Raw genomic sequence first — 13,820 nt, forward strand, 5'->3', positions numbered from 1 at the left:
TCCTAAGCAAGCAGAACAACAGGGTCCTGACCTCTGTGCTAGGAGCCACTCCAGTCGGAAAACCAGTGCCTCAGGCACCATAGGGACCTGCTCTGCTCCGACTGGCTTCCCAAAACCATCAGGCGCACAGCACCTGGAGAGAGGTCACTGCTACAGAGAACACTTTGTACAGAGAAAGCTGAGGAGCCGTGGATGCTCTCAGGGGATGTGAGAACACTCCAGGGTTAGAGGTGATTTAAGCTGGCCTCCACCTCCATAGGGTGCATGGGGCTCTATCGAGGTGCTCTAGCCTGCCTGCTAAGTCCCTGCAGCACATTCCCAGACACCTCCCACGCCCATTTCAGGTCAAACAAACAGAGCAAGTAGGACCAACAGGGCATTATTACACCTGCCCTCCCCATCCAGAGCTGCTCCAGACACCTTAACACCCCCTCAGTTCCTACTGGCCTGTCAAAACCACCTGGCACACAGTCTACACAGAGGCCGCTTCTCCATAAGGCCACTATTTTCAAGATGTGGAGAAATAGCTATTTTGTTTAATTCTTATAAGAAATGTAGATAAACAATTTACTTAATAACAAATTCAAAGAAGTGGTCCTAAGAATGCTTACCATACTAGAGAGTGGAATATAGGAACTTGGAATTTCAACTAAGAGTTAGAAAGTATAAAGAACTAAGTAGACCTAAAAAAAAAAAAACCACAAAAAACCCCAACTCAACAGACCTGAAGAATACAATAACTGAAATGAAAAATACATTAGAAAGAATCAACGTCAGATGAGCTAATACAAAAGAATGGATCAGTGACCTGAAACAGACTCATCCATATACAGTAGAGATATTAACAACAAAGGTGTCATGGGAAAATAGAAAGAAAAGGATGACCTTGACAATAACGGTGCAAGGTGGTTTATGCTAGATATCCATATGGAAAAGAGAAATAAAAAAACTGATACTACATAACTAAACAAAAATCAGTTCCAGGTAAACTGTATTTTCAAATGTGACAGGCAAAACAAAAGGCTTCTAATCTACAACACAGTAGAATAATAACTATATCCTCAGAGTAGGAAAGGACTTCTCAAATAGGACACAAAAAGCACCTACTGTAATTTTAAATCACTTTGGAAGAAAATAATTTAAAAAGAAAACATACTGGTAAATTAGATATTAAAATTAAGAACTTCAAAAGACATCATTAAGAGAGTGAAAAGGCAAGCCAGGGAGAGAACAGTATTATCTCAATAACCTCAATCTGGAAACATCCCAAATGTCCATCAATAGCAGAACAAATTGTGGTTTCTTCATACACAATGGAGTACTATACAGCAATGGAAACAAATGAACCACAGCTATACTCAACAATACAGACTCTCAAAACCATGTTTAGTGAAAGAGGCCAGATACTAAAGAATACATACTGAGGGATTGCATTTACATAAAACTAGAGAACAGGAAAAAAACTCAAATATGGTGTTAAGGAATGAATGCTTAGGCGGCAAAACTATAAAGAAAAGCAGGAAGTAATTACATGCAATAAAAGTCAGGGTAACAGTTACTGGAAAGGGTGAGGGGGGCTGTTCTATTTCTTGACCTTGGTGGTAGTTGCACAAATTATCTGTTTTATGAAAATACACTGGGGTGTGTGTGTGTGTGTGTGTGTGTGTGTGTGTAGTGTGTGTGTGTACTTTTAAATTTTAAAAACTCAAAAATACCCAGGGGCTTCTGATGTTGGGTGGCCAGGAATGGTGCTCTGTATGCTGGGCGTGTTCAAGAGTATGGCACTACCTCTACTTACAGTTCAAGTATCTTAGCCATCTTACCTTCTAAAATATCACAAAACACCATCAAACAATGAACACTACACTGATAAACCAATATTTATTACAACTAAGACCCAGAGCAAGTTTCTCTGGAATCCAAAGAGATGACAGAGCTCTCTGAGCATGCAAACAGGAATAGGAATGCTCAACTCCCAACTCAAAATAAGAGTTACCTCTGGAAGGAAGGTTAATGGCATGTGGAAAAGTTTAAAGGCCTATCGTATGTTTTATTTCCATATCTATAATACTTTAGTTGTTTCAAAAAGAAAGGCTAAGACAAATAAGGAAGTGTTAAAATTTAACAAAATGGGGCGGTGAATATATGAGTATCTTTTATATATTTATTATATTATGATGGAAATGTTCATAATTAAAGGGAGTAAAATAAAAGGTCCTACACTCTTATCAGCTCATTTCTCCAGGTGAAAATTCTGCTTCAACCTAAGCAAGGCATCAGTTAGCCTTCCAGAAACAAAGTCTAAAATATTCAAAAATACTATGTTCTAGACCACCACCACTAAACGCCAGGTTTTCTTCTTCTCTAGGCTAACTATCACCCAGGTCTCATATCCAATTTTTCACATACTTCATCATCCCAGCCATTTTATTCTGACTGTCCCTCAAAATGAAGTGCCAACATCCTAATAACTGTACTGTGTATGCTTCCTCCAATGTCTCATTTCGCCTTTTGATTCACGGACACTCCTGGTGAGAAAAAATTAAGTCTTTTTCTTTCCAGTTAGCCCAGCTATAGAACTACCCAAATTGCAGTAAGCACTGGGTTATCATCTAATCAGTATCCACAGCCCTCTTTCGCAACGGAACCCAACCCGAAGTCTAAGTGATCACAGAGGTCCCATTCCCCTCTGGTTTGGCTAGAAGCATCTGACACAATTCTGCGCAGTAAGACCTGCGGGGGTCTTGTGCTGGTGGGCTTGGAAAAAGGTTTCTTCACTCTTAAAAGGAGATATACAAGAAGAGACAGTCTCTTCTTCTTCTGAATGCCGGCACATCAGAGCATGCCCTGCGGAAATGGAAAGAGCCATGTTGCAATCACTAGGCTTTAGGCCAGTGATGGCGAACCTTTTGAGCTCGGCGTGCCAGCATTTTGAAAAACCCTAACTTAACTCTGGTGCCGTGTCACATGTAGAAATTTTTTAATATTTGCAACCACAGTAAAACAAAGACTTTTATTTTTGATATTTATATTATATATTTAAATGCCATTTAACAAAGAAAAATCAACCAAAAGAATGAGTTCGCGTGTCACCTCTGACACGCGTGTCAGAGGTTCGCCATCACTGCTTTAGGCGAAGGCAGACTGAAAAGGTTGTGCTGAGCTCTCAACAAACCACCCCTATGGGTGCCCCACTCCAAATGCTGGGTATCTTTTTTCTAGACCACAATCTTACCCCAGTCATTGGTTATTGAATCAACTTCTTCCCAATGTTTTGTCTATCAACGAGGCCAATGATTGTAAATCTGGTACCCGTAGTATTTTCTCTTTCAAATAATCCCATACTGAGAGTTTTATAAGACTTTCTACATGTTTCCTTATTTTTTTTTTTTTTTTGCTGAATACAAAGATGAAGCAAGATTAATATTTTTAAAAAGGAACCTGCACATGCCCTGGTCAGTGTGACTCAGTGCTTAGGGCGTTGGCCCACAAACTGAAGGGTTGTGAGTCCGATTCCTGGTCAAGAGCATGTACTTGGATAGCAGGTTTGATCCCCTGCCCCAGTCGAGGCATGTTCGGGAGACAACCAATCGATGTGTCTCTTTCACATCAACGTTTCTCTCCCCCCCTCCCTCTTCCCTTTCCACTCTCTCTCTCTAAATAAGAAAAAGAAAGAAAGAAAGAAAAATATCCTTGGTTGAGGATTAAGAAACAAAACAAAACAAAAAAGAACATGCATATTATATTTAAAAGGCATTAAAAATAAAAGTTTGCCCTGGCTGGGTGGCTCAGTTGGTTGGACCATTGTCCCAGAGACCAAAAATGTTGTGGGTTCAATTCCTGATCAGAGCACATATCTAGATTGCGGGTTCAATCCCAGGTCAGGGTGCATATAACCATTCGATGTCTGGGTGTGTATGTGTCTGTCTCTCCCTCTAAAGTCAATAAACATATCCTCTGGTAAGATTTTTTTTTTTAAATAAAAGGCACTAAAAGTTTTTAAAAAGCCATAGAAAATGTAAAACACAGAGTTCCCTGTAATTAATCCTTTAAAGATAACCGCTGTTAAAAGTTTGGCGTATTTTGATTCATGATATGTAGTAGTTCCTATGAAATTAGTTTCTTCCAAAGAAAATACTCCTATCAGGATTTTTGGTCTTGGGAAAGATAGGTAGACATACATAAAAGGAAATCTGCAGCCAAAAGGGAAAGATTATGAAACATACTGATGTAGAGGAAGGAAAGGGCAACAGACTTGAGAACAGGACAAACAGACTCAACCCTGGCCCTGATGCGCAACCATAAACCCCTGGCCTCCATTTTTAGGCGAGATAAGAATACCTACTTCACCAGCCTGTTTGGGAGCATTTATGAGACAGGGTGCCCAAATGAGTTCTAGTGGGGTTTTTATTTGCTGGAGCTTTGTGTTGTTTTGCTCTCCTTGCTCAGAAGAATCACCTAGGAAGCATTTGGAAATGAGAGTCCCAGATGCCCTCACTGAGAATCCCTGGGGTGGGGCCTAGAAATCGCAGCAAGGGCATTCACTAGAGTAAAAAGCACCGCATGACTTGTTTTTACTGCTGTGCTGTTTAACAGCGGACACCAGGAGTGTGAATAACAAATGAGAATTCCTATTTTAAAAATAGATTTCCGTTATGCTTAAAAAGATGTCATTAAGAGAGACTTCATGGTACTTACGGAAGAAAACTTCCCCTAGCAAAAGGAATTATTAGTTACATTTGAAACAAAGGACTGGAACTCATTTCTATCCCAATGTACCTCCATGGTTCCCCTTCCATCTCGGGCCACAGATCAAGGTACACTACATTACAGCAGTAAGCATTAGAGTAATCCTGTTCATCTCGTTTTTAAAAAAACAACTCATGAAAACTGGATTGTGGGAGATTTCAAATCCTCTCAAATTGCCCCCTCCAATAGAGACTACAATGACTGGGCAAATTTTTATCCCTATTTTTTATCACACAGGTAACTTTATTTTCTTTCAATAGTTCAGTTTAGGACAATTCAAATGAATACTTGTTAGGTACCAGCTTCAATATGCAACATATGCCACTGATATAGAACGCATGTATCTGAAAGATCCAGAAGGCTTTGCACCACCAGAATGTCTGCCGTGAGGTTTCCCTGAGTAACAGGATTTCAGATTCTTTTTCATTTCTCATGTTTACATGTATTTTTTTTTAAATTTTTATAATGAACAGCACTACCTATGTAATATTTAAGCTTTAAGTTCTTATTTCAAGAAGAAAATGCAGGCTGGCGTGGCTCAGTGGTTGAGCATCAACTTCTGAACCAAGAGGTCATGGTTTGATTCCAGGTCAGGGTAGCAAGCTCTATCCCGGGTGGGGCATGCAGGAGACAGCCGATCAATGATTCTCTCTCATCATTGATGTTTCAATCTCTCTCTCTCTCCCTTCCTCTCTGAAATCAATAAAAATATATTTTTAAAAAAGAGAAGGAAAATGCAAAAGCCTGAGAATTCAGTAAGGGTACATAATATAAAGAATGTTAAAAGGTTTTATTTTCCAAAGTCAACAATATCAGAGGAGTTTAAAAAACTGATTTTTCTATTTGGAGAAAATTAATAACCTTTCACATATTCTGCCAAGAATTCTAAAGCTCTTTAGCTTTAAAAATAACCATGTTTTCAAATGCTTTATATTATTGGGTCAACTGACAAACAAATACAGACAGTATTTGATTTGATTGAATCATTGCATCAATGTTAAATTTCATTAAGTTGATAACTATTCTAAGGTTATGTAAGACAATGTCCTTGGTTCTTAGGAAGCACACAAGAAAGTTTCCAAAGGTAAACATGCATAACATATGCAACTTAATCTCAAACAGTTCAGCAAAAAAATGCCGAACAGAATGAATGATAAAGGACATGCTAGGTAGGGGAAATGTTAACAACTGGTGAATCTGGGTAAAGGGTATGAGAGTTGTTTGTACCATTTTTACAATTTTATGTAAGCTTGAAATTTCTAAATAAAATTTAATTGAAAAAAAAAAAACGACAATAGAGATAAAATAACATTCAAAATTGTCCTAAGAAAACACCATCACACTGGACTGACTTCAAGCAAGAGTTTATTGGGAGAAGGGGGGTTGGAAAGCAATATATTTAAACTGTGCTAATAAAAACACATGCAGGACCAACTCAAGCAAGACATGAAATTAGCAATCCAGCCCAGCCGGCATGGCTCAGGGATTGAGCGTCAACCTATGAACCAGGAGGTCACAGTTTGAGTCCAGGTCCGAGCACATGCCCAGGTTGCAGGCTGGATCCCCAGTTTGGGGTGGGCAGGAGGCAGAAGATCAATGAGTCTCTCTCATCATTGATGTTTCTCTCTTTCTCTCTCCGTTCCTCTCTGAAATCAATAAAAAAAAATATTTTTAAAGGAGCAATCTAGAAGAAATATGTGAGCCCTAAATGTAGTATTTTCTAGTGGCCATATTAAAAATTAAAAGAAACAACCAAAACTAATATTAATATATTTTACTCTGCCAATTCTAAAAGATTATCATTTTAATATAATCAATGTAAAAAGCATTGAGATATTTTGCACTTTTTTCATACTAAGTCCTCAAAATCTGGTGTGTATTTTACAATTACAGCACACCTCCAGGCAGATGCTAAATTTTCATAGGAAATATCTGATCTGCATTTATATTCAATAAAATGTACAGTTTAAGATGTGGGTTCACACAGCCAAGCTATTTCAAACATAGCTAAAAGTTTTCCAATCACTGATTTGAGTGTCAGTCTTTACGTGGAAAAGTAAATTAATTAAAATTAAGTATAATGGAAAATTCATTCCTCAATCTCACTATCCACAACTGCAAGCTGGGTAGCCACATGTGGCTACAATAGGGGGCTGACGGGTTTAGGTGATGAAACAAATTCCCTCTATGAGAGGAGGACCTGACTGTTAACACTTGGTTTATCATATTTATCAAAAGATTTCAAAGGTAGTTATGATAAAATAAGGGCTGTATTCAAGTCATAATCAGACATCCTCTATACCACCACTCAGAAATATCCCAACACAAAGCTTCTTTACCTTCTGCTGCAGCTGTCACACGTTGAGTTTGACTTTTCTGAAAACTGGCTATCAACGGGTCCACTTACTTTTAAACGTGGCAGAAAGAACTCAAGCTCTGGCTCTTGTAAGTCTCAATGTCCACTTTATACAGTGCAGAGTTTCAGCACAAATGCCATTTGAGAATCCCAAATGGGAGCTTGCACACAACAGGATTTGTCTTGGATTTAAAAGAGGAAGTGACCCTGAGTACAGAGGTGTTTTTTTTTCTTTTTAAACAGGTGTAAGAGATTAATTCAGTCAACACCAAGCAACACTAAAGATTCTCCAATTAATAATTCTGTGCCAAGCAACTTGATCGGGGATTTGGCTAGAATCCCTTTGGCTAATGTCAATAAGGACCTTCCCAGAGACATCCACATTTAGGCCATTCTCATCTAAATTAAGGCTCAGGCAATCTTTTGCCTGACAACAAAGAAGTAAAATCAAGATATATGCAAATGAATAAAATTCTGCCTGCTTGACAAATGGAAAGAAAAAAAAAACATTTGAAAAATAATTTAGTGCGGGCAAAAATATAGTTCCTAAGAACAGGAGTTACCATAAAATAGCATTTAGAAACCGTTCCTGGGAAATGTCTATTTCCTACTGTCTAGCCAGACTTTTCAACTGAACAATATTGTGGGTAACAATCGAAATCTAATCCACAACAAATCCTCATACTGTCAGTTCTTTCTCTGCAGGCATACCGGTGTTAATAGTCTGCTTAAACTTGAAAGGATGATGCTCTTTACAACTGATGAATCCTTTATTGTGAATTCACCAGTGCCTGATGTTACTCATACCCCTGGGAAGTGAGGTAAGAGGGTGAACAATGGTTTTTGTCAGCTTTTTAAGTTCTATATTCTATACAAAATCCTTTTTTCCCTTCCCCTCCCACTGACCTAACTTGCTTTCAAGCGACATCAAATGGGGGGGGGGGGGTTGCTAAAGACATATATCTAACTAACCATTGTATGGAAGCTAAAATAATCATCGTTGAAAAGTATTTTTATATCAACATGAACTATTTCTACTTAAAATTTAAGTTCCCTTTCTCCCTACAGAATCGTGTTTTTTCCCCCTAAACCCTTCCTTAAAGCTTTAAGCAGAATAAATACAAACGTGTTAAGCCATTCCATCTGCAAAAGTTTGTTCCTGGTTAGATTTATTTTCACCCGTGGAAATAGTTAAGCCTTCTGTAGAACACATTCTAACTTGCGGTTTTTATTAGAGTCTGTCGATTCCTATGTCATCAGATCCAGTCTCACTTCTCTCTGAGATCAGCTAACGATGCAGAACTTGTCCTTTTTAAAACAGTGAACAGGGAAAAGAAATATCCACGACACAGCAGAAACACACTCATTCCAGCCAGCCCCACAGCCCAAGCGCCATTTCCAGAAGGCAGGTGGAAACGGGGTCCCCGGTCCCCCGCGAGCGAGAAGGGTTTCCGTGGCGCGGCGGCGACCAGGCAGAGCCCACCCGCACCCAGGGACCCGCAGTCCCGCGGCCGCGACGCCGGCATCGCCCGCAAGCCAGGCCCCTGACCCACCTCGCGGCACAAAAATGCTTCCAGGGCTTATCAGATGCACAACTACCAGGACTTGGGAGAATGACAGCAAAAAAGTAGGGTAACCAAAAAAGAGCCTTCACCTTCCCTCCTCGGGGAAACCCACTCTCAAAAGGGAGCCATCCCGGCCGCCAGAGAAGGGTCCCCTCCACCCCCACCCCCCCCTTTTCCAGACTCAGGCAAACGGCGCTATGTAAGAATTCCCCTCCGGGGCCGGGGCCAGCGCGGAGGACCTCCCGGAGAGGGAGGCAGGCGCGCGGCGGGCAGAGGGACGCCCGCGGCCGGGCAGGAGCGCGCTCGCCCTGCGCTCGGGACCTTCGGCACTTCCTCGGGGCCACGCCGGGGAGCGGCTGCTCCCCACATCGGAGCCCACCTTGCCCACAAAAGATGCCCCGGCCGCTGCCCGGAGGGAAAGCCAGCACTGTCCCGCGGGGAGCGCGCTGCCCACTCACCCCGGCCACCCCGAGGTCGGAGCTGCGGACCGAAGCTCGCTTCGTCCCGGGGAGGGATGGGGGTCGGAAACGCGGTGGCGTCTGGACCGCGCGGGGCCACAGGCGGGATGGAGGCTGCGGCGGCCGAGGCGGTCCGCCGCCCCCCGCAGCCCCGATGCCTTTCATTTGGCCTCTGCGGCGACCGAGGCGGCCCGACATCCATCCAGCGCTCAGCACTGCACCACGCAGGGGCGGGGGAGGGAGCGCCGGACCCGCCGCAGCCCGGACCCCCGCCTCCCCGCGCGGCTCGCCCCCAGCCCGCCCGCCCGCTCGCCCGCAGGCCGCGCTCCCACGGCGGGTGAAGAAGGCTGCGCTCGGGCGCTCGTCCGCTGCCCACCTCGATGTAGCCGGCCAGCGCCGCGGCGGGTGCCGTGAGCCCGAGCAGCAGCAGGACCAGGAACCTGCCCGTGGCCGCGGCGGCCGCGCTCCCGGTGGCCGCCATCCCTCCGGGTCGCTCTCGTTCGCGCTCGGCCTGAAGCGCACACACTGGGAGTAGGACCTTTCGCTCCGCGACCCAGAAGCATCTGAAGCCTGTTCGTCGCCGCCCAGGGGGTTTTACAGCGACCGGAACTGACTTCACAAAGCCACGCCCTCCTCCTTCACAGCCCAATGCCGGCCCGCGGAACCTCTCCAAGACACCGCCTCTTGGTCATCCCCGACCCAATCAGGGAGCGAGAGAGCCTGCCCAGCCGCGCGCCAGACCCCGCCCCCGGCCGCTGACAGCCCCGCCCCCGCCCGACCCCGGGCCGCGAGGTGCGGGAGTGTGCGCGGAGGTGTGCGTCGGCCGGGCTCCCGCCCGCTTCGGGCCAGGGTTCGAGCTCGCTCGCACAGACCGCCTACACGCCGCGCGCTGGTCGGTCCCCGCCGCGCTAGTCACGCCCCGCCCCCCGCCCCTGCGGGGTATTTTCAGATTCCTTTGGGTACCGCCCTCCTTTGGGTTCTGAAAAATGGTTTTATGCAAAACAGGATTTAAAAGCCAGGATACATTTTTCCCCCTAGTCCTAGCAGGTTACCGGGGGCCCTCCCCCCCAAACGGGGAAGGGTAAATGAGGCAGCTTCCTCCTCTCCCGACCCCTGCGCAGGGCGCGCCCCTTCCCAGCCGCTCGCCCCGAGCGGGCTTCGCCCTTTCCTCCCCGCGGTCCTGGGCGGTGTTTTGCACGCTTTTGACCTCTGTTCCTTGGGCCCTATGCTTGCCCTTCCTTCCCAGGCCAGTCGCGCCAGATTTGGCTGCCTCCCACTGGAGACCAGTGGTTGCAAGGACCACGTTTGACCTTAAACCCAGACAGGTCGCCTTTCCTGTGTTATAGGTAAAAAGATCGTGTTGCTTTCTCCTTCGAGTCAAGATCACTAGCAAGAGAACAGCTCCTCTGTGCCTTCTTGCTCCGCTGTGTTTCAGCTGGGAGAACGTTCTGCCGCCCCATTTCACAATTGGCACGCCCTCGCCAGGGCTTTGTTGTCTTTCAGTAGCCATGTGATTTATAACCCCCCCTCTCAGAGTCCTCGCTAGTCCCTTTAAGGTTCAACCAAGTAAACGGCAGGGCCTCTGTCCCAGAAAACAGTAAAAAGGAAGAGGCCGGGGTCCATAGATTAAACAGAGCGGAACAGGGAGAGCACTGGATTTTTCCAGCCTCGGTGCACGCCCTGCACCGTTCCTGTTCCTGCCGGTTAAACAGGCTCTGCCCCATTCCCTAAAGACAACCCACACCTTTCCATGATAGCCCTTCCTGGGCCCGCAATTCCACTCTCCAACGTCTACCTGTTGAAAGCATCTGCCTTCTTCCTCTGCTCAATTAGATGTCAGAGCATCACCTCCCGAAGCCCCAGAGTGCAGTTTCCCACCATAGCGCTTGCTCCTTTAGTGATTCCCATATGTTCTTTATGGCACTGAGGAGACTTCAGTAAGCCTTACTGCAGGGCCCCCACGCAGGGGAGACCTCAACATGCGTCTGCAGTGTCACTTGTCCACCCATCCTCGTTCGCAGCCCCTGCTTCAGCGAGGCAGCCCTGTCCCACTCTGGTCTGGTCCACTCCACTCTGTTCGGCACTGCACCTGCGCTCCCGGCTGCTCCAGCCAGGGTAGCAAGTCTTCAGTGGAAAGGACAAGTGTGTTTCCAGCGCCAGAGGGGAGCTGGGTTATATAGACAGAAGTGCCCCCTCCACGCCATCCCTGATGGATCCGTCCTCATGCAAATGAGGACTCCAAATCCTTTCAGTTTGACTGGTCAGGGTAGAGATGCTCTGATTGGTTGAAATTGTGCAACGCCATGTGGAAAGCCTCAGTCCTATTGGTTGAAATAGGATTCCAGGAACTCCTTTATAAGGGCTGGCTCAGATGGCAGAAACAGTGCAGGCAGGCAGTTCAGTACAGAGGATGGTAGTTCGGTGCGCTCGAGAGGCCTCTGTGAAGGAATGGCTGTTTGGCTCTGTTTTGTTTGTTTGTTTTTGTTTGTTAAATTTGAGCACAGTTAACCACCAGGAGCCCGTCTTAGTAGGTATCTCCTCTCTCAGGGTCCATATACCGAATGAAACCAATTATGCTAGGTTCTGGTCCTAGTACTGTTGCTGTGGACTAAAGTGTAACCTTCCCCAAGTTCATATATGTTGAAGCCCTGACCCCATCCCCACCCCCCACTGTGATGGTGTTTGGGAGGTGGGGTCTTTGAGAGATAATTAGAATTAGATAAGGTCCTGAGGGTGGGGCCCTCAGGATGGGATTAGTGCCCTTATAAGAAGAGAACAGAGAACTTGCTTCTTCCTCTCACCCTTTCCCGAACCCTCTCCCATGTGAGGACAGAGTGAGAAGGAGGCCAGGAAGAGAGCTCTCATCAACAAACCATGATCTTAGTCTGTAGAAATCAATTCCTGTGATTTAAGCCACCCAGTCTGCAGTAATTCACTATGGCAGCCAGAGCTGACTAGTACAGCTGTGCAACTATGAACAAGCCACGCCCTTCATCACGTGGACTCTCCTCTGTCAAGTGTGAAAATTAAACACCTATCTGCCGGCTGGCGTAGCTCAGTGGTTGAGCGTCGACCTATGAACCAGGAGGTCACGGTTCGATTCCCGGTCAGGGTACATGCCCGGGGTTGCAGGCTCCATCCCCAGTGTGGGGCGTGCAGGAGGCAGCCAACATCATTGATGTTTCTATCTCTCTCTCCCTCTCCCTTCCTCTCTGAAACCAATAAAAAAAAATATATTTTAAACAAATTAAACACCTGTCTCACTTCACTAATTTGTGTAATTCCATGAAAAATGAATGTACAATAATGGAGATCATGAAGAAACTTTAAGAGGCGAAAGGAGGGTGAAGCAACACATTGCCATGTACAAGTGTTTCTAGGAAAGCATGTGTGGAAACAGTGTCAAGTGACTGCGCAAGTTGCAGATCTGTTGTGGAGCCTTGAGTGCGTCTTGTAGTCCCTCTGGGGCCTGTTTCTCTGCCCAAAAAATCAAGGACTTGAACTTGGGGGTCTCTCTATTCCTGTGAATCTAAATGCAAGTGGCATTACTGAGTTCAGAGCAGTGGCCCCGATATTTGTGCTTTTGGGGCTGTCTATTCAAGACTGAGCTCTAGTATCATGGGATTCGACAAGGAAATATGGAAAAATGATGTAGGGAGTGTTCCTTCTAAAATTAGTTAGGTCCTGAAAAAAGTTTAGTTGCATTTTCAAGTCACTGAACGATCATTAATAGGAGTTTATTGCCCCATTTATCAATATTCTTAACTTTAAAGTGTTACCCTCATACCTATCCTTGCAATCCTCAAACAATAATTTTTCATACTAAATATGCTCAGGGCAGTTACCAAGTCATTTGAAGAGTACTGTGTTTTCATTTCGTCACCCTCTGTGCGTCAAAAAGTCCTAAAATAATCCCGTTTCTTTTGTCTTCTTAAAAATCAGACTATCTCCTAAGAGTTCTCTTCCATGTGCACTTCAGAAGTTTGCACTTCATTGTTGGGGGTGGGGGTGGGGTAAAGTTTATGTCCCTAAATGTATACTTAGATGTATACTTAGGTGTATACTTAGATGAGCAGCCCTCACTCATTCATTTAATGCTTTCTTACCTAACACCCATTCAGGTGAGGTAAACCAGGTTTTTGCTCCCAAATCAGGATGCTTTTCCAAATCAACTAGGAAATTGTATAAAAAGGCAAATTCCTAAGCCCCTACCTCAGAAATTCTAAATCACCAAGGATAAGGTGATATAAAGGAATCAGATGTCAGAAAATATTAATCTAAAAAAAAAATCCCTCTGTGGAGCCCAGCCGGTGTGGCTCAGTGGTTGAGCATCGGCTCATGCACCGGTTCAATTCCCGGTCAGGGCAGGTTTTGGGCTCGATCCGCAGTGTGGGGTGTGTAGGAGGCAGTTGATTAATGTTTTAATCTCTCTATCCCTCTCAACTTCCTCTCTCTAAAATCAAATATATATATATATATATATATATATACATATATATATATACACACACACACACACACACACACACACACACACACACACACACACACACACACTGAGTGGCCAGAGTATTATGACCGCCTGACATTTGTCGGCAAATTAGCTATTACGGCCAGGCCATTATAAATAGGAAAGCAGGTTGTTTACTACGACAGTAGAAGTGATTTTTTTCTGAAGATATGGGTAAACAA

At 44.9% G+C, this 13,820-nt stretch overlaps 1 protein-coding gene across 7 annotated transcripts in view; it reads right to left on the reverse strand.

Annotated features, from left to right (window-relative positions):
• The window catches only part of APLP2 (amyloid beta precursor like protein 2), a 54,477-nt gene extending 44,774 nt beyond the window's left edge, over nt 1–9,703 (reverse strand). For 4 of the 7 annotated variants that reach the window (XM_036354165.1, XM_036354164.1, XM_036354168.1 and 1 more), the window contains exon 1: nt 9,505–9,702. In XM_036354165.1, coding sequence (XP_036210058.1) covers nt 9,505–9,609 — 105 coding nt within the window. In that variant the 5' untranslated portion in view covers nt 9,610–9,702. Of the gene's footprint in view, nt 1–9,504 lie in introns of all 7 variants that reach the window. The other 3 variants (XM_036354163.1, XM_036354162.1, XM_036354166.1) reach the window with 2 other exon arrangements.
• Between the last annotated feature and the right edge of the window lie 4,117 nt (nt 9,704–13,820).

This window comes from Myotis myotis, unplaced genomic scaffold, assembly GCF_014108235.1.
Source record: "Myotis myotis isolate mMyoMyo1 unplaced genomic scaffold, mMyoMyo1.p scaffold_m19_p_20, whole genome shotgun sequence".
Lineage (NCBI taxonomy): Eukaryota > Metazoa > Chordata > Mammalia > Chiroptera > Vespertilionidae > Myotis > Myotis myotis.